Source organism: Ranitomeya variabilis, chromosome 2 (assembly GCF_051348905.1).
Source record: "Ranitomeya variabilis isolate aRanVar5 chromosome 2, aRanVar5.hap1, whole genome shotgun sequence".
NCBI classification, from domain to species: Eukaryota; Metazoa; Chordata; class Amphibia; order Anura; family Dendrobatidae; genus Ranitomeya; species Ranitomeya variabilis.
The window spans coordinates 884,573,191-884,594,947 of record NC_135233.1 but is presented as its reverse complement, the minus strand read 5'-3'; the positions used below and the strand labels follow the sequence as shown (position 1 = coordinate 884,594,947).

The window sequence follows — 21,757 nt, the reverse complement described above, 5'->3', positions numbered from 1 at the left end:
CAGCATTTTGGTTGATTCCGAGTGCTTTTTCAACTTTTTTCCACCAGTTTTTTTTTTTGTGTTTTAAACAGTATTCTTTGACATTTTTTTCCTGCCATTTTGCAGACATTTGTTTAAATCCTTTAAAAAATGACAAAAAACTCTAGTGTTTGTTGAAGCAAAAATGCCAACAAAACACTCCAAAAAAGCCAGGGTGTTTTCCTATTTCTACTTCTATTGTAAGGTATGGAGCATCTTCTCAGCAGAAAATGCCTGAAGAATGGTCAGCTCATGTCTTTTAAACGTTTGGCATGCTATTCTGGAGCAATTTCACTGGCAGTTTTTTCTTCACTTTGTTGTGGCTCCATCGGCAGCGTTTTAGTTATCTTTTCACCACTTCAGGGTTTTTGAGTCTTGAAGCAGTTACAAGATGTAGCACAAGATGTTGTTTATACATTGCCGTGCATTATCTTTATTTTTTGCACCCGCTTCATGGCACTTTTTAAGGCGGGTTCCAGGCACATACCCTCAGGATATAACCTCATGATATAAGAACTCCTTCAAAATCTCTTCAAAGAAGCAGCATTTCCTGAAGCAGTTTTCACTTGAAAATCCGTTGTCTTTGAAAGCCTCAAGTAAATTCCATATGCACATACAGGAGCATACCAATCGTGGTCGCAGAGTTTGTGACCCCAATTGGGCCCATGAAGTCAGGTGGCCTGCCAACACCAGTGTCGTATTCTTCTGAAAATGCATCCTTGCCAGGATGGAGGACATTAATACAGGATAAGGGCCTACGAGGAAAACATTATTACAGGATAGGGGCCAGGACGAAGGACATTATTACAGGATATGGGACAGGACGAAGGACATTATTACAGGGCCCATACATCTGACCAACAGACTGGTTGTGGGCCTAAGTCCAAATTTTGCATCGGGGCCCGTAGGACTCTAGTTACGCCACTGTGCACATAGCCATATAGGTACAAGCCATTCTTCCTTCTTGCCACAAGTGCCAGTGTATTTGACAGTAGGGGACTGTTCGGAGATGCAAGATTAATAATTGTGAACAGAATTCTGAACCAAGTTTGAAAAATTACTCAAATTTATAATTTATTAGGGTCCTAGGTACAAATCCCACATCTGTATGTCCTCCCCGTGTTTGGGTGGGTTTCCTTTAGGTTCTCCAGTTTCCTCCCAGATTTCAAACACATGCTAATATGGAAATTAGATTGCGAGCCCCAATGGTGACAGTGATGATGATGTCTGTAAAGCGATGTGTGAATTAATAGCGCTTTATAAATGAGTAAAATAAGTAAATAGTCAATATTTTAAAACCTGTTTTCTAACCTAATCATGCCCATACAATTAATTTACTATCACCATAGGCACATACATGCACACACTCACTGATACATACACTGCATGACTTTAGTCTGCAGTGTGATTTCTAGAAGTGTGTTCTAAAAGTGTGGATTACATTAGAATTAAAACCTGAATTGAACCTGAAGGGAACTGAAGGTAACTGGCCAGTCACTGCAAACAATGTTTCTGTTTGTTGTCACTTTTACCCCTATAATCATTCACTTTCTGCTACCTCCCCCAATCCCCACACCAAGTAAGGAACTGTTCATTTCCTCTTCAATCCTCCCCATCCATCTCACCTCCTCCTCAGAACTGTTCCTTAACATACAATCCTCTGTCTCAAAGCACAGGCGGCCCCCTCATGCCCTCTCCTACTCCCACCTGCTAACACTATCTCTGCTCCTTCTCACTGCTGGTGAGATCTCTCCAAATCCTGGTCCTCCTCACCATATTCCCACAGTCATTTCTACCTCCCATCCACGCTCCATCACAAACTTCCGTAACCTCTCTAACCTTATACCCATTCACCCAGCCCCCGCTTCCCCAGTCCCACTAACAGGAGCTCTGTGGAACGCTCGCTCTGTCTGTAACAAGCTTCCCTACATCCATGATCTCTTTGTTACTACCAAACTTTCCTTCCTCGCCATCACCGAAACCTGGCTCACCCCTTCTGACACAGCCTCCCCTGCTGCACTCTCTTACGGTGGCTTCCACCTTTCTCACACACCCCGCCCCAGCAGCAAGCATAGCGGAGGAGTTGGTTTTCTCCTGTCAGATAACTGCTCCTTCACCCCAATCCCACTGCCACCCTCTGTTACCCTCTCTTCCTTTGAGGTGCACTCTGTGCGCATCTACTCCCCCTCCATCCTCCAACTGGCTGCCATTTACCGCCCCCCAGGGCCAGCCACCACCTTCTTTGACCACTTCACCACCTGGCTACTTCATTTCCTTTCTGCGGACATCCCCACTATCATCATGGGCGATTTCAACATCCCCATTGACACTTCCCTCTCAGCTGCCACTAAACTTCTATCTCTCACTTCCTCCTTTGGCCTCACTCAATGGTCTTCTGCAGCCACTCACAAAGATGGTCACACACTGGACCTCATCTTCACCCGCCTCTGCTCCCTATCTAACCTCTCTAACTCACCTCTTCCTCTCTCTGACCACAACCTTCTCACATTCTCATCTCTCTCCACTCCATGTCTACAATCCCCACCCCACAAACTTTCACACCCTCGCAGAAATCTTAAATATCTTGACCTACATTCATTCTCTGAATCCCTCCTCCCTCTCACAGACATAAGTTCCATACACAATGCGGATGACGCTGCCGCTCTATATAACACCACAATAGCTGTAGCTTTGGAATCTGCTGCCCCACTTACACATACCAAAGCTCGCAAAATCAACAGACAGCCCTGGCACACCAACCTGACCAAAGAACTGAGGCAAGCTTCCAGGGCTGCTGAGCGCAGATGGAAAAGATCCCACACCAACGACCACTTCATCGCATTCAAACAGTCCCTCACTACTTTCAAGACCACACTCGCCACAGCTAAACAAACCTACTTCTCATCTCTGATATCCTCCCTGTCTCACAACCCTAAACAGTTATTCAACACCTTCAATTCTCTCCTCCGTCCCCCAGCACCTCCTCCCTCCCCACTTATCTCCGCTGAAGACTTTGCCTCATTCTTCAAGCAGAAGATTGATAGCATCAGAGAAAGTTTTGGTCAACAAGCCGCAGAGCCCTTCCTCCCAACTTCCCTGCCCTCCACCTCCAAAACCAACTTCTCCACCATTACAGAAGTTCAACTCTCCACTCTACTCTCAAGATCGCATCTCACCACCTGTGCACTTGACCGGCTCCCATCCCACCTCATCCCAAACCTCACCACAGTCTTCATCCCAACCCTAACCCATCTCTTCAACCTATCACTAACAACTGGTGTTTTCCCCTCAAGCTTTAAACATACCTCCATCACACCTATCCTCAAAAAGCCCTCTCTTGACCCATCCTCTGTATCTAGCTATCGCCCTATATCACTTCTCCCTTATGCCTCCAAACTACTGGAACAACACGTCTACCTTAAACTGTCCTCCCATCTCTCTTCTTGCTCCCTCTTTGACCGCTTACAATCTGGCTTCCGGTCACACCATTCCACTGAAACTGCCCTAACTAAGGTCACCAACGACCTCTTAACCGCCAAGAGCAAGCGACACTACTCTGTTCTCCTCCTCCTCGACCTGTCTGCTGCCTTTGACACAGTGGACCATTCCCTATTATTACAGACCCTCTCATCCCTTGGCATCACAGACTTGGCCCTATCCTGGATCTCATCATACCTAACAGACCGGACATTCAGCGTCTCCCACTCACACACCACCTCCTCACCTCGCCCCCTATCTGTCGGAGTCCCACAAGGTTCAGTCCTTGGGCCCCTGCTCTTCTCCAGTTACACCTTTGGCCTGGGACAGCTCATAGAATCTCATGGCTTTCAGTATCACCTCTATGCTGATGACACACAGATCTACATCTCTGGACCAGATATCACCTCCCTACTAACCAGAATCCCTCAATGTCTGTCCACTATTTCATCCTTCTTCTCCGCTAGATTTCTGAAACTTAACATGGACAAAACAGAATTCATCATCTTTCCCCCATCTCACGCGACCCCCCCAACGAACCTAACCATTACAGTAAATGGCTGCCCACTCTCCCCAGTCCCACAAGCTCGCTGCCTCGGGGTAATCCTTGACGCTGATCTCTCCTTCAAACCACATATCCAAGCCCTTTCCACTTCCTGCCGACTTCAACTCAAAAATATTTCACGAATCCGTTCATTCCTCAACCAAGAATCTGCAAAAACACTAGTCCATGCCCTCATCATCTCTCGCCTTGACTACTGCAACCTCCTGCTCTGTGGCCTCCCCTCTAACATTCTCGCACCCCTCCAATCTATTCTAAACTCTGCTGCCCGACTAATCCACCTGTCCCCCCGCTATTCCCCCGCCTCTCCCCTCTGTCAATCCCTTCACTGGCTCCCCATTGCCCAGAGACTCCAGTACAAAACCCTAACCATGACATACAAAGCCATCCACAACCTGTCTCCTCCATACATCTGTGACCTCGTCTCCCGGTACTTACCTACACGCAACCTCCGATCCTCACAAGATCTCCTTCTCTGCTCCCCTCTTATCTCCTCTTCCCACAATCGTATACAAGATTTCTCTCGCGTATCACCCCTACTCTGGAACCCTCTACCACAACACATCAGACTCTCGCCTACCATCGAAACCTTCAAAAAGAACCTGAAGACCCACCTCTTCCGACAAGCCTACAACCTGCAGTAACCACCGATCGACCAAACCGCTGCATGACCAGCTCTATCCTCACCTACTGTATTCTCACCCATCCCTTGTAGATTGTGAGCCCTCGCGGGCAGGGTCCTCTCTCCTCCTGTACCAGTTGTGACTAGTGTTGAGCGATACCGTCCGATACTTGAAAGTATCGGTATCGGAAAGTATCGGCCGATACCGGCAAAGTATCGGATCTAATCCGATACCGATACCCGATACCAATACAAGTCAATGGGACTCAAGTATCGGACGGTATCCCTGATGGTTCCCAGGGTCTGAAGGAGAGGAAACTCTCCTTCAGGCCCTGGGATCCATATTAATGTGTAAAATAAAGAATTAAAATAAAAAATATTGCTATACTCACCTCTCCGACGCAGCCTGGACCTCACCGAGGGAACCGGCAGCGTTCTTTGCTTAAAATGCGCACGTTTACTTCCTTCCGTGATGTCACGGCTTGTGATTGGTCGCGTGCCGCCCATGTGGCCGCGACGCGACCAATCACAGCAAGCCGTGACGTAATTTTCAGGTCCTCAATGCCTAATTCTAGGCATTCAGGATTTTAAAATTACGTTCCGGCTTGTGATTGGTCGCGTCGGGGTCACATGGGCGACGCGACCAATCACAAGCCGTGACGTCACGGGAGGCAGGAAACGCGCGCATTTTAAAATTACGTCACGGCTTGTGATTGGTTGCGTGCCGCCCATGTGACCGCGACGCGACCAATCACAGCAAGCCGTGACGTAATTTCAGGTCCTGAATGCAGAATTAGGCATACAGGACCTGAAATTACGTCACGGCTTGCTGTGATTGGTCGCGTCGCGGTCACATGGGCGGCACGCAACCAATCACAAGCCGTGACGTAATTTTAAAATGCGTGCGTTTCCTGCCTCCCGTGACGTCACGGCTTGTGATTGGTCGCGTCGCCCATGTGACCGCGACGCGACCAATCACAAGCCGGAACGTAATTTTAAAATCCTGAATGCCTAGAATTAGGCATTGAGGACCTGAAAATTACGTCACGGCTTGCTGTGATTGGTCGCGTCGCGGCCACATGGGCGGCACGCGACCAATCACAAGCCGTGACGTCACGGAAGGAAGTAAACGCGCGCATTTTAAGCAAAGAACGCTGCTGGTTCCCTCGGTGAGGTCCAGGCTGCGTCGGAGAGGTGAGTATAGCAATATTTTTTATTTTAATTCTTTATTTTACACATTAATGTTGTTTCGATACCGATACCCGATACCACAAAAGTATCGGATCTCGGTATCGGAATTCCGATACCCGCAAGTATCGGCCGATACCCGATACTTGCGGTATCGGAATGCTCAACACTAGTTGTGACTTGTATTGTTTAAGATAATTGTACTTGTTTTTATTATGTATACCCCTCCTCACATGTAAAGCGCCATGGAATAAATGGCGCTATAACAATAAATAATAATAATAATAATAATACTTATAAGGATGCACACTTGCCAGTCACAATCAGTGCCCTACCAAGAAAGCCTCCATTAAGGTCACAGCTGCAATACCCACATAGAATAACAACAACATATTTCAGTAGCTGCATCTTTAAAATAAGAAAAAAAAACAGTCCAAGCCATAAAATATCCCTTTACTATCTCTGAAATAAAGTGGTAGACTTTGGGCTACCATGAAATATAAATGACATTTTCCTTACTGTCAGAGTCACAGTCTATTCCTGTCATTGCTTGAAGAAACTCATCTCCGAGCCAGGAGTGATAGGTCTGGTTAGAGATCATCCGTAGTTCTGTCGTGGCATCTCTGAACAGTAAGTTGCTGGCATTGTAAGCGGTAGAGTCGAACATTTGGAAGCTGGAGCTGGGACTGTTGTACTTTTGCTAAAACAGAAGAAAATTAAATGTTATATTACAAAACATAGGAAGCTGGTATCTAAGTTTACGTATCCCATTGGGTACCTATAATGACTTATTACATGTCATTGAATGCTGGTGAGTACAAGACTATGAAGTTTCATAATGAAGAAAAAACCTCCGTAGGCCAATCTGAGATCAATACCATCCAGAAGAAATGCAATTATGTAAAAGCAGAAAATGGCATGCACTATCCAGTAACCTTTGGAGAACAAAGGTCTATCTCTAATAACTTGCTTGTTCTGCTCTTCTGCGTATTCCTAAGGGATGCTATCTAAGTTTCCATCGATCTAGCCTGCGTTCAAAGATGTTTTACGAAGCATATATTAAATATCTATGAGGTCACTATCTACACTGGTCATTTTTCATGGAGTCTAATATTTATTTTCTATTTACAGCACTGAAAACATTTGGCAAGACACTTCTACTTAGACATCAGACGGAAGGTCCACTGCTCGAGACTTTTCTCCATTACACAGAAAAGAGAAAGCTGTAAACAGGCCCACTCTAGCAAGGAGCTTCTCCAACTGCAAGGCTCTCCCTAATCTGTGGGGAGGCAGTGTCCACAGGAATACTTATTCACTTCACTGTAGCTTCTCTGGCAGCAGAAACCTCTAGTGTCACACAATAGTTCATGTACTTTGTACTTATTTTTACATTAGAGTTCAGGAAAACAAAGAAAATCTGAATTAAGTTGCTTTTTGTTTCGGCTTTTTTTTTTTATATACCTTTTAGTGCCTCTCAAGCATCATCTTTGTTTATGTGATGAGGCACCAAAGGAAGAAGGTTTAGAAGCCAAGGTGTAGCAGATCTACAAGTGCTTCTCACTAAATTGGGATATCTTCAAAGAGTTCATTTATTTCATTTCATCAATACAAAAAGTGAAACTCATATATTATATAGTCATTACAAACAGAGTGATCTATTTCAAGTGTTTATTTCTGTTAATGTTGATGATTATAGCTTACAGCCAATGAAAATCCAAAAGTCATTATCTCAGTAAATTAGAATAATTAATAAAAAACACCTGCAAAGGCTTCCTAAGCTTTTAAAAAGGTCCATTAGTCTGTTTCAGTAGGCTCTACAATCATGGGGAAGACTGCTGACTTGACAGATGTCCAGAAGGCAGTCACTGACACAATCCACAAGGAGGCTAAGCCACAAAAGGTCATTGCTAAACTGCAGGACAGCCGCGAGACATGCAGGTGCGGGGACTTGAACATATTTTCTGAGCACGCCGAAGTCAGTCGGTTAGCACCCAAGTATGCTCAGATAACACTTTATCCGAGCACGTTCGCTCATCACTAATAAAAGGGTGTCAGATATTCACATAGTCCCATACAATTTCATTTATTTCAGAGGTGCACAAACTGCTGATAGAAATGCTTGAACAAAAATGCTTGTTTGACCAGTTAACCATGTGTGAGTAGCCACACACAAAAGAGTAATGGCAAGCAGCTGACAAGCAGGGACTGGCAAGTACTAATGGTGCCCTGTATAGACATCTCTGGGTGCCTCATACATCAGCAGAATGGCATCTCTTAACTAGTTTGACACTGTAGAATAGAGTATGTGAATTAGATAGGTCACCTTCTGTGCCTGTGAACAAGACCAATGGGTGCTACTGTGATCGGCCCATTGTGAGAGAGGCCCGCCAACGCCAGCACCAATTTCACCTGAACGTGGACCCTAAGACGTATATTCAACTGAAATGTATTGCGACCATCCGGCTCCTTGCACTGCAATACAAGCTGCCAATCAATGGCCTACAGCAAATATTGGCTTATTGCCTGTGCCAGGAGACCAAAGTCAGCTGACAGTTTCTGCGCTGACTATAGAGGAGAACATAGCATGTTGTGGAAGTGGGTGAAAGTAAGAATAATCATTTGTTTCTTTTAAAATATGCTTGTAAAGAAGGGAATGGGCAAGAATGAGAGCATTATACCAGGAAGGGGTTGTGGATGGAGGACATTGTTAAAGGATGGGGCCTAGGATAGGGACATTATTACTGGAAGGGACCCAGGATGGGGAACATTATTACAGAAAGGGGACAGTATTAGGGAAATTATTATAGCATGGAGCCATGTCTTGGGGCATTATTATATGGAGGGCTAACACGCATGTCTTTATAGGCTCTCACAGGCTACAAGGACCCATATAAAAAAAACCACTCAAAACGAATATTAGTGGAATCCTAGAGACAACCAAAAAACCAAAAAACAACAAGGATCCCTAAAATGTAACCTTTATTGATTATAAAAGCTAAAAACAGTTTGCTCCAGCATATGAGACAATAATATTACGAGAAAAATACTCAAAAAAATTTAAAAATCTAACTTACCCTGTCAGGTGTCCTAATTTCTGCTCCCTACCTGACAGCGGAGGTTGACACCCTAAGTTTCTGCGGTAGGCGCCCCCACTCCTCGACGGCTGGCCCTAATAGCCCTACTTACACCCTATACTCCCTAATTGAGACCTACTAGTTCCCAGAAAAAATGAAACAAATATAAAAAATCAAAAAAATACACAAATAAACTAGAAAAAAGCAAAAAATTAAACTCAGCAAAAAAACAAAATTATTTTTGTCATATTAGACAAAAAGGTCCCTAGTAGGGCGTAACAAAACACGATCATTGGATAACAATGCCAATATCTTGTCTAAATGAAAAATAGTCTGTATAGGCTGTAGTCCTATTAAGGACATCATATCTTTTTGGGTGTCTTTTGATTATTTGAAAACCCATGACACACATGATTATATAGAGTAGTGCGAGATGAAGTGGCCCGCTTATATATCTGTTGGATAAACGAGACACTGATATTTTTCATTTAGACAAGATATTGGCATTGTTATCCAATGATCGTGTTTTGTTACGCCCTACTAGGGACCTTTTTGTCTAATATGACAAAAATAATTTTGTTTTTTTGCTGAGTTTAATTTTTTGCTTTTTTCTAGTTTATTTGTGTATTTTTTTGATTTTTTATATTTGTTTCATTTTTTCTGGGAACTAGTAGGTCTCAATTAGGGAGTATAGGGTGTAAGTAGGGCTATTAGGGCCAGCCGTCGAGGAGTAGGAGCGCCTACCGCAGAAACTTAGGGTGTCAACCTCCGCTGTCAGATAGGGAGCAGAAATTAGGACACCTGACAGGGTAAGTTAGATTTTTAATTTTTTTTTTTTTTTTAGCTTTTATAATCAATAAAGGTTACATTTTAGGGATCCTTGTTGTTTTTTGTTTTTTTGGTACAAGGACCCATATATCTGACAAACATGCAGGTGGGCGTCCAGGTCTAGCTACACCACTGCCTGTGACTCTGTCCACTGTAGTCTACTGGAGATATAAAACGTTAGGCAGTAAGCAAAAATCCTCAAGTAATGTGTGTTGATTACTTTTTCCTCATTATTCACACATTTTTTGACAAAAAAGTGGATTTTACAACAAAATATATGAAACAAATTCATTCATATTGATTTTAATGGTAAATGCGCAAAATAATGTGAAAAAACAGCTGTATGAGCACCGCAGGAGCTTTTTCTCATTAAAATCAATAGTAAGCTTATTCAAAGAGTTTTTAAAGGGATTTTTATATGATTTTCGGTGCAGAATCTATTTCTAAATCCATAAAAAAAACTTTGTGTGAATGTACCAATAGAGTGCTGATTGGGGAGTTAGGACTCCTGTAAGTAGAATTTCCACCTATCAAACATTTATGGTACAGTATATACTTTAATTTTCAGTGCTGCCATTGGAATTGGTTCAGTATGACAAAGTGGCCCTGGACAAAAAAATGTGTGCACCCCTGATGTACATGATATATATCACTGGTGTCTTATATCTGATGTTATATATTTGGCATATTAAAGGATTTTCTGATTATATTCGGTATGTTAAAGGATTTTTTTTCGACTTTCGTATAATGTTAGTTTTCTTTCTTTCTGCAATCCATCTAAACATTTATCAATTGACTGAGATTTACGCCATGTGAATATGTCCCAATCTAAGTAAACTGACTTGTCAAAAGCTTAGCATATGGTGCATTTAGACAAGTAGATAATCCTCGAATTAATGTTTGTGGGAATTTATTTCAAAATATCTGCTTGTGTAAACATCATGACAATTAACAACTTAGTAAAATGCTGATTTGTCAGGTAATCAGGTCATTCATACTGACAAAAAGATCATTGTTAGACTAGGGTCATAAGATAGTATTTTACCACATCTGAGAGAATCGGGCAGATTATGCTTATCAGAGATTGATCACAGTGTGAGCATAGTGTGAGACGATTTTCTCGGATGAAGAGAAGATGTGGGGAAAAAATGTCTCCATCTTCTCCATTCTGTCACTCAGATGTCATACGAGTGCAGTCCGATTTTTTCCATGGATTCATTGACTTGCATGACTGAGTGCAATTCGAGCATTGGGTGCAATCAAGCATGCTGGGATGTTTTACCCCGACAAACACTGTCTGAGGAAAAATTAGACATGTGCACAGTCCCATAGAATAACATTGGTTCATATGTGACCCCGCTGTACTGTCAGATTGCACTCGGATTGAAAACACGGTCTGGATGAGCCCTTAACGGTAGCACATTGCAGCGTGTAAACGGGAGATGTGCTGCTGATGATATGATGCTGTATCTATTGGGACAAATTCATATTAGGGATCGTTCTGTCCCCATTATTGTTCTTTGGCCTGAGTAATCAGAATGGTAAACGATCGCTAAATTATTTGTTCTATAGTTGAAGGCGCTAGTTAAGATGCATTGGTGGGTCGAAATGACTACATCTAAATGCGCCATTAGAATCACTGTTCCCTCCCCTGACCCACCTGGCCTTCATGTAGCATCTTGTAAATGAGAGATCCATCCACGTCAGATCTGACCACAACTGCATGAGCTGGTACCCTGGCGAGGTTACACCTTTTCCATTCAGTGACATCTGCACGAGAACCATCCCGGCACAGCAGCTGATAATCTGAGGACAAGATATTCTTTGCCCAAGAAGCAGAATTTTTTCCTAAATTGTATGATTAACATAGCATTAATTCATATATATAAATACAGTTCTATAAATCCAACATATGCTTCTAAACAAATATTGTAATTTTATCTATTCAAATAAATACTTCAGTTATTAAAATGGAAGTAATGTATTCCAGAACAGCTGCCATATTTGTTTCATTAATTGCCAATTATTTTCAAATAAACCTGTTATCAAGCGGATCTAACTTGTCAGTTTTAGAAAATATTTGTATTCACCATAATGTTAAAAAATCTATGTTTTTTAGAATTTCGTGCTGTGTCATTCCATTGTTATTCCTGGCAGAAATGTATAAATAATTTGACACCAAGACAAATGAATTTCCCTTGTGGAAGAGGCGTCCTAAGTGTGACAGTATAAGCTCTGATTAGACTGATTAGATTAGTACTGTAATGGCACATGTTGGAAAGGGGTTAAAACTGAGTTGTCCAGTAACCTCTTTATAGAAGAAAACCATTGTTAATTGACTGCCCACCATACCTGTGTCCTTTAGATGCAAATTTAATATTCTGTAGTCTCAGAAATTAAAAAATACGTACCATCTGAATTGTCCAGCACGGTGCTATGCTTTACAAAAGCCACATCCCCTTCATCCACCAGACACCTGAAAAAGCAAATGAGATCAGCAGAATTCTATCAACTTCGGTAAATATTCCAGTCCACTTTTTTCTTGTTAAGTGGAACTTTGACCTACAATGTTTACCATGGGTAACAATGTAATCAGTGAATCACTTTTTCAGGTATAAAGGTACCGTCACACTCAGCAACTTTGCAAAGAGAACGACAACAATCCGTGACGTTGCAGCGTCCTGGATAGCGATCTCTTTGTGTTTGACACGCAGCAGCGATCTGGATCCCGCTGTGCCATCGCTGGTCGGAGCTAGAAGTCCAGAACTTTATTTTGTCGCCAGGTCGGCATGTATCGTCATTAGTGTTGAGCATTCCGATACTGCAAGTATCGGGTATCGGCCGATACTTGCTGTATCGGAATTTCCGATACCGAGATCCGATACTTTTGTGGTATCGGGTATCGGGTATCGCAACAACATTAATGTAATAATGTGTAAAAAAGAGAATTAAAATAAAAAATATCGCTATACTCACCTGTCCGACGCAGCCGGGACCTCAGCGAGGGAACCGGCAGCGTTGTTTGTTTAAATTTCGCGCTTTTACTTGGTTACGTGAAGTCCCGGCTTGTGATTGGTCAGGGCGGCCATGTTGCCGGGACGCGGACCAATCACAGCAAGCCGTGACGAAATTACGTCACGGCTTGCTGTGATTGGTCCGCGTCCCGGCAACATGGCCGCCATTAACCAATCACAAGCCGTGACGTCACGGGAGGCTGGACATGCGCGTATTTTGAAAAGCGCGCGTGTCCAGCCTCCAGTGACGTCCCGGCAACATGGCCGCCATTAACCAATCACAAGCCGTGACGTCACGGGAGGCTGGACATGCGCGTATTTTGAAAAGCGCGCGTGTCCAGCCTCCAGTGACGTCCCGGTAACATGGCCGCCATTAACCAATCACAAGCCGGGACGTCACTGGAGGCTGGACACGCGCGCTTTTCAAAATACGCGCATGTCCAGCCTCCCGTGACGTCACGGCTTGTGATTGGTTAATGGCGGCCATGTTGCCGGGACGCGGACCAATCACAGCAAGCTGTGACGTAATTTCGTCACGGCTTGCTGTGATTGGTCCGCGTCCCGGCAACATGGCCGCCCTGACCAATCACAAGCCGGGACCTCACGTAACCAAGTAAAAGCGCGAATTTTAAACAAACAACGCTGCCGGTTCCCTCGCTGAGGTCCCGGCTGCGTCGGACAGGTGAGTATAGCGATATTTTTTATTTTAATTCTTTCTTTTACACATTAATATGGTTCCCAGGGCCTGAAGGAGAGTTTCCTCTCCTTCAGACCCTGGGAACCATCAGGAATACCGTCCGATACCTGAGTCCCATTGACTTGTATTGGTATCGGGTATCGGTATCGGATTGGATCCGATACTTTGCCGGTATCGGCCGATACTTTCCGATACCGATACTTTCAAGTATCGGACGGTATCGCTCAACACTAATCGTCATGTTTGACATCAAAAGCAACGACGCCAGCAATGAGCATAGGGGGCGTCGCAGCGTCTCCTTCTAGCCAGTCGGTACACTCCGGCTGTTTGACATGGAGCTAACAACCAGCGAGAACGAGAAGTGAGTCGCCGTTACGTTACTGGATCGCTCCTGCATCGTTCTGGAGTTGCTGTGTTTGACGTCTCTACAGCGACCTAAACAGCGACGCTCCAGCAATCTAGTTTAGGTCGGCTCGTTGTCTATATCGCCGCAGCGTCGCTGAGTGTGACAGTACCTTTACCCACAGGACTAACAGAGCTAATTTTATTAAATCATTAACATCAAAGGCCCCTGACAATCGCAACCTCACTGTCCACTTCTCTGTAATAATAAAAAAATGTCTAACTATTCCAATACTTTTTTTAAAAAATTCTCTCTTAAACCTGTCAGGTAGGATCTGGAGTTAATCTACGGTTTAATAGCATTAGGATAGAGCCCATCCACTATGCTGAAAGTGTGGCACCAAGGAGAAATTTTTTTTTTTTCCACCTGGGAGACGACAGCTTTCAGTCCTAAAAGTGTGGCTACTGATAACACTCGGCATACGGGAGCGGCGGCTCACTTTGACTCCCGACCTTGCAGTGCATCAGTACTGTGAGCAGTGATGGTATTTGCTCCGGCACACCTGGATGGCTGAAAGACAACAGCTCGTGGTAGGAGTTAAGTTAATTTTCTTCCAGGTGCCACACTTTCAATAATATGGCTGGGCAACTTGTAGGTTAACCCTATATCTGTAGGTCAATAGTGTTATCCAATGAGACTGTTCCCTTTCAATTGTAAAACATTGGTCTGTGCATACCTAAAGGCTCCATTGTAGTCCTGGTACTTATCTTGTCCACATTGGCTTCCATCGTTGCTATTTCCCTTGCACAGATCACATAGAGAGGGGTATTTTAATTCATCGACTCCAGGTACACAACTTTTAGAAAAGTAATCGCTCACTCCTACAGGCCGAAATAACACACAAAACCCAAGAAAGGAAAGAAAAAAAAATAAGCATAGACCCTACAACAAGTAATTGAGTAAATAGTAATGGTACATGTTAAAGACATAGGGTACTAAATTAATGCTATTTTCATTTATAAAAAAGCATAAAAGCCATCTCATCACATAAAAAATAACAGTACAATATTCCGAAGGTATAGAAATCACAGCACATGGCATGCAGATCTTAAGCTTGAACATATAGTATAATACAGATCAAACATGGACAATGGGTCAAACTTTGACAACATTTGCAAATGTCTAAGATAAGTAACTTGTGAGTCAAGCAATTTCTTATATTTGGGAAATGCAAGTGTTTTTCTAAAGACCAACTTTCTAATGGCCAACATAGAAATCATATTTTCAGACTCCTTGATGCATAGTTTTATTTTTATTCTTACCCTTTGGGATGTCACAGACTACAGCAGACATGCGTCCACTATCAATAAAATAGCCAACTGGCACATTCCATCCTGAAGTCTTCTCATAGCCAGTGTGACAGGACCTGGCGCCTTTTAGTGTATTTATTGTGAAGTTAGAGCTCTTCTTGACTACAGCCACAGCATAATAGGAGGTCCCCGCACCTGTAGGTAACATTATCTACACATGACTCTTAACAAAAGAAATCACAGTGATAAGAAAAAATGTTAGTTCTTTATACCTTTATACAGAAGCCGGATAAGTCTAGATCTCCACAGGTACACTGTGTCTGAATGTGTATATGTATGTATATATATACATATATATATATATATATATATACACATACATATATATATATATATATATATATATATATATATACACACACTGCTCAAAAAATAAAGGGAGCACTAACATCCCACATCCTAGATATCGCTGAATGAAATATTCCAGTTTTGTAAATCTTTATTCATTACATAGTAGAATGTGTTGAGAACAATAAAACCTAAAAATTATCAACGTAAATCACATCTAATATCCCACGGAGGTCTGGAGTTGGAATGATGCTCAAAGTCAAAGTGGAAAATGAAGTTACAGGCTGATCCACCTTCAGTGGAAATGCCTCAAGACAAGGAAATGATGCTCAGTAGTGTGTGTGGCCTACACATGCCTGTATGAACTCCCTACAACCCCTGGGCATGCTCCTGATGAGGCGGCGGATGGTCTCCTGAGGGATCTCCTCCCAGACATGGACTAAAGCATCCACCAACTCCTGGACAGTCTGTGGTGCAACGTGACATTGGTGGATGGTGCGAGACATGATGTCCCAGATGTGTTCAATTGGATTCAGGTCTGGGGAACGGGTGGGCCAGTCCATAGCTTCAATGCCTTCATCTTGCAGGAACTGCTGACACACTCCAGCCACATGAGGTCTGGTATTGTCCTGCATTATGAGGAACCCAGGACCAACCGCACCAGCATATGGTCTCACAAGGGTCTGAGGATCTAATCTCGGTACCTATTGGCAGTCAGGCTACCTCTGGCGAGCACATGGAGGCCTATGCGGCCCTCTAAAGAAATGCCACCCCACACCATTACTGACCCACTGCCAAACCGGTCATGCTGAAGGATGTTGCAGGCAGCAGATCGCTCTCCATGGCGTCTCCAGACTCTGTCACGTCTGTCACATGCGCTCAGTATGAACCTGCTTTCATCTGTGAAGAGCACGGTGTTGGGCTGTGAGCTCAATGCCCATCTGTGGACGTTGGGCACTCAGACCATCCTCATGGAGTTGGTTTCTAACCGTTTGTGCAGACACATGCACATTTGTGGCCTGCTGGAGGTCATTTTGCAGGGCTCTGGCAGTGCTCCTCCTAATACTCCGTGCACAAAGGCTGAGGTAGTGGTCCTACTGCTGGGTTGTTGCCCTCCTACGGCCCCCTCCATGTCTCCTGGTGTACTGGCCTGTCTCCTGGTAGCGTTTCCAGCCTCTGGACACTATGCTGACAGACACAGCAAACCTTCTTGCAACAGCTCGCATTGATGTGCCATCCTGGATGAGCTGCACTACCTGAGCCACTTGTGTGGGTTGTAGAGTCCGTCTCATGCTTACACGAGTGTGAAAGCACAACCAACATTCAAAAGTGACCAAAACATCAGCCAGAAAGCATTGATACAGAGATGTGGTCTGTGGTCCCCACCTGCAGAACCCCCCCTTTATTGAGTGTGTCTTGATAATTACCAATAATTACTATCTGTTGTCTATTCCAATTGCACATCAGCATGTGAAATTGATTGTCAAACAGTTTTGCTTCCTAAGTGGACAGTTTGATCTCACAGAAGTTTGATTTACTTGGAGTTACATTCTGTTGTTTAAGTGTTCCCTTTATTTTTTTGAGCAGTGTATATATATATATATATATATATATATATATATATATATAGTATTTTGTGTGAGTGTGTGTATATATATATATATATATATATATATATATATATATATATTAGTATGTTGTGACACTAACCTTGGTCATATACTTCTCCAACCACTGGCTTTAGGTCATACCACCTTCCAGCTTTATATGTGAGAATACCACTGAGAGTTACAGCATCTGCCTTATTATCCTGTATGAAGATATAACATAAGGGTGAGACACAGCTTATGTGGGGTGCAGGAATATTCAGTTTTCAACTTTTGCTTTTACAATCTGTTTGGGCAATGTGACACTAAAGGACCCCATACACATTGGAATATTGTCGGCCCACACTGACGATATTGACAAGATTAGGAGAGTTTAAGGTGCATTGGGAAGTTAAGGATCTGGCATGTCCAATTTTGGACTGCCGCTCCTTAGGTTCTTCTGGCAGCGACTCTCACAGGAGCGCTAGATAAGTGATCCTGTGTATGTAAGAGACAACCAAAATAGTTGAATACCAAACAATTTGCCAAATCATTATTCAGTCAGCAGCTATCTAATGTGTATGATGGGCTTAAAGGGAGTCTGTCACCTGGGTTTTGCTATGTAATCTGAGAGCGGCATAATGAGGAGTAGCGGACCTGATTCCAGTGATGTGTCACTTGCTGGTCAGCATGCTGTCATTTTGATACAATTACTGTTTTCTTTGCAGATCTAGCAGTGCTCAGAATGCTGAGCCATGTATAACCCCACCCACATCACTGATTGGCAGCTATTTTTGTACAGTGCATATTGACAGGAAGCTGCTAATCAGTGATGGGGTGGGGTTACACAAAGCAGTTCACTAGGATGCACAAGACACGTAGCCCTGTAGTAATAATCTCCTGCTAGTATAACACTGCTTTTATTGAAACAGTAACACACAGCCCAGTAAGTGACACATTGCTGGAATCAGAGTCTCAGACCCTGCATCACGGCTGAACAACATGCATCCCATGAAGGGTTTGTTGCAGCCACCGGATCTGTTCAGGAGATACCAGCACCCTTCTTTCCTTCTTCCCATATTCAAATGTATTTGCATCTTTCACACTTGAATACATTTGAACACTTGAAAGCCAGGACTGGAGCAGAGGAACATTCATCAGCCCCAGGCCACGACATGCAGCATTGTGATGACATCAGCCCCACACTGACAGTGTGGGCGTCATGCACTGGTAAGCCCTCCATGGACAAACTGAAGATTAAATGTTCTGTTATTTCAGATAAGTGTGTCAGGGGGATTGGAGGATTGTGTTACAACTAGGGCACATACTGTGGCAATGGGGGACATTATGAGGTAATTTGGCGCATTATGGGATCAGGGCCGCCATCAGGGTAGTACTGCCCTTACTGTTGTATGGGGCCCATTGAGCAGACGCAAAGAGGGGCTGTTAAGCATCGGGATTTTCCCACTACACGGGGTAGATCCCAAGCCTTGTCTGCCTCTGCGGTCTCCCATTCTGCTTCGGCCGCAGTGGGAGCTGATCAGCAAAGACGTCGGTCTCAGCGTCTTGCCCAGACTCATGCTGTTCGCTTTGTTACTGCTGGCTCCCCAGGCAAAGCTATAGTAACTAGCAATAGGCAGCGGCGAACAGGCGTTCCTGAGGCTAAGACCAGAAATCACCCTACTGAGCATGCTCGTGAGGTGGCGACCTCTCATTGGTGGCTGGTCGTCAGCTGCCCGTGTGACGTGGCAGTTCTGGATTGGTCCACGAGCAAGGTCCTGTCTGACTGGACTTGAGCAGGAACGTATAAAAGATTTCCTGGTGTGCGCGTCAGCGTGCTGAGATCATTTATACCATATGTGTGTGTGGAACATAATGGTAGTGTGGACTTGTCTGCGTGTGCTTAGGGCAGGGGTATAGCCTTTAGAATTCTGGCACCTCCGGAGAGGAGTTTGGGTGAATTCAGGGCAGGCATATAGCCTTTAGAATTCCGGCACCACTGGAGAGGAGTTTGTGTGCGTGCACATGCTGTAATTGTGTTCACTACTTGTTCCCTTGCCCCTGTGAGGGTTGCATTCTCCTGTGAGGTTAACAGGGATCGTGTTTAGCGCCATGCCTGCTCTGTTACTGCGTGCGAGTGACACAGCTCTACTGCAGAGTATCTTTTCCGTTACTGTGTGCGAGTGACACAGCTCTATTGCAGAGCATCTATTATGTTGCTGCGTGCGAGTGACACAGCCTTGTGTTCTATGTACTGAATGATGTTTAACTCGAGACAGCTATCGCTCGCTGTGTGTTCCGCCATTGTTCACATTAGCTGCAGTTTTCCATCTCTGCACGGTGTACCCAGGGTTGCGATCGCACTTCATCATAATTTACATTTAGTGCGATCAGTCAACAGGGGGTCTGGGTCCAGGCCCTCCCCCTCTTTTGCTTCTGCTCACTGTGCCCCAGGGTGTAATAACGTGCTGTGCGCCATCTCACCACCATCGGCAGTGCACATCTCTATGCAGGGAGATTTGCTGGTTTTGCACAACTGTCAAAACAGAACGGCTGCGCAGGCTCCAGGGCTCCCTTCGCCTCTTCCGTGACTCTCTAGTGATGGCACTTACGCCGGCATCTACGCACGCTACTTGCCAGGATAGCAGAAGTGGAGCTGTGCTTGCAAAGGATCATCTCAGAGGTAAATATGAAAAACTTTTTTTTTAATAAAAGGAATAATAATAAATAATATTAAAATAAAATGAATAATAATAAATCATAATAATTAAATGGGTGTGGGGATGGAGAGCAAATGATGATGAACAGTAAATGATTATGAATTGAGACTCATGGTTGGGGCACAGCAAATAATGATGAATTGAGACTGGTGGGTGGGTACAGCAAATAATGATGAATTGAGACTGGTAGGTGGGTACATCAAATGATTATAAATTGAGACTGGGGGATGGGGAACAGCAAATGATTATGAATTGAGACTGGGGGATGGGGAGAGCAAATGAATTGAGACTGGGGGATGGGGTACAGCAAATAATGATGAATTGAGACTGGGCGATGGGTAACATTAATGATTATTCATTTAGACTGGGGTTGGGGGGAAAGTAAATGATTAATTGAGACTGGGGGACATGGTACAGCAAATGATTATAAATTTACACTAGGGGATGGGGAAAAAATGATTATGAACTGAAACTTGGGGATGGGGTACTGTCTTAGGACAGGGAAAGAGAGGACCTTGTGTGGAGCCTTAGGCAGCAAGCGACTCGCCTTTCAGCGCAAGAAGGAAGGCTTACAACCTCCCCTGAAATGGGGATCCATAATCGCTTCCAGGCTGACCGGACCTTACCAACACCTGTTGTTACCGATACCCTGGATTGTGGCCGTGAATCACCAGTAAACAGGTAAAGAGACTGCAACCTTGTGTCCTCTGATTATTTCTGGCACCACACTATCCCTGCCAAATACACCCTGGGGACCCAGCTTCACCTGTGGGAAGCCATACCATCCTTGCTGCAGTGCAATCACTCCCCAGAGGACCCCTTTAAGCAGTGTCGGTTACCTCTGGCTGAATACCACAGGTGGCGTCACGAACAAATAACCCCTTTAAAGACCTTCCCTTTAATTTGGACAACCAGGGCCACAGACCAGGTCGCTGCCACCGTGACCACCCCTTTAATGAAGACCGGACCCGTTACCGATTACCCCTAGGCCATGGCAGGCGCTCCAGGTGCAGCAAATAATGGTGAATTGAGAGTGGGATTGGGGGCAGCAAATGATTATGAATTGAGACTGAGGGATGAGCAACAGCATATAACGATTAATTGAGTACAGCAAATGAATGATTATGAATTGAGACTGGGGGGATGGGGTACAGCACAGTAGCTCAGTGGGTAGCACTGAGCTGGGGTCCTGGGTTCAAATCCCACCAAGGACAACATCTGCTATGAGTTTGTATGTTCTCCCCGTGTTTGTGTGGATTTCCTCAGGGTACTCCGCTTTCCAGACACATTCCAAAGACATAGGGAATTTAGACTGTGATCCCCATTGGAGATAGTGATGATAATGTATGTAAAGTGCTGCGGAATAAGATAGCGCTATATAAGCGAAGCATAATAAATAAATAATACCGCAAATAATGATGAATTGAGAATGGGGATGGGGTACAGCAAATGATTATGAATTGAGACTCGAGGGGGTGGGGAACAGCAATTGATTATGAATTGAGACTGGGAGTGGGTACAGCAAATTATGATTTGAAACTGGTGGGTGGGGGACAGCAAATGATTATGAATTGAGACTGAGCTTGGCACAGCAAATGATTGTGAATTGATAATGGGGGTGGGGTATAACAAATGAATATGTGGTCTGGTCATACAACAAATGATTATGAATTGAGATGGGTGTGGGGGACAGTAAATTATTATGAATTGAAACTTTGGGGTGAGGAACAATAAATAGTAATAACTTGAGGGTGGCGGAGAGCAAATTATGATGAATTGAGAGTAGTTCTGTTACTGTGCAGGGCAGCACTATGTCGCTTTTTTTCCATCTGACAGTGTAAAAGTTGGGGAAAAAGTGAGGAATGTGCTCTGGAAGCAGTGTTCTAGATAATTGTGTGCTATTTTCTACAGAGACAAATCCTGGCTGGAAGAAGTGATGGCGGTCTGCGCTGCATGAAGAAAAGTGAAGA

General features: G+C 44.0%; 1 protein-coding gene across 1 annotated transcript in view; it reads right to left on the bottom strand.

The window, feature by feature from the left end:
* The window catches only part of MELTF (melanotransferrin), a 153,422-nt gene that overhangs the window by 27,768 nt on the left and 103,897 nt on the right, over positions 1 to 21,757 (bottom strand). Inside the window, exons 3-8 of the mRNA XM_077290401.1 lie at positions 17,192 to 17,291; positions 15,146 to 15,328; positions 14,560 to 14,704; positions 12,181 to 12,245; positions 11,430 to 11,617; positions 6,387 to 6,567 (exon numbers count right to left, since the gene is read on the bottom strand). Of these exons, the coding sequence (XP_077146516.1) occupies positions 6,387 to 6,567; positions 11,430 to 11,617; positions 12,181 to 12,245; positions 14,560 to 14,704; positions 15,146 to 15,328; positions 17,192 to 17,291 (862 nt within the window). The remainder of the gene's footprint in view (positions 1 to 6,386; positions 6,568 to 11,429; positions 11,618 to 12,180; positions 12,246 to 14,559; positions 14,705 to 15,145; positions 15,329 to 17,191; positions 17,292 to 21,757) is intronic.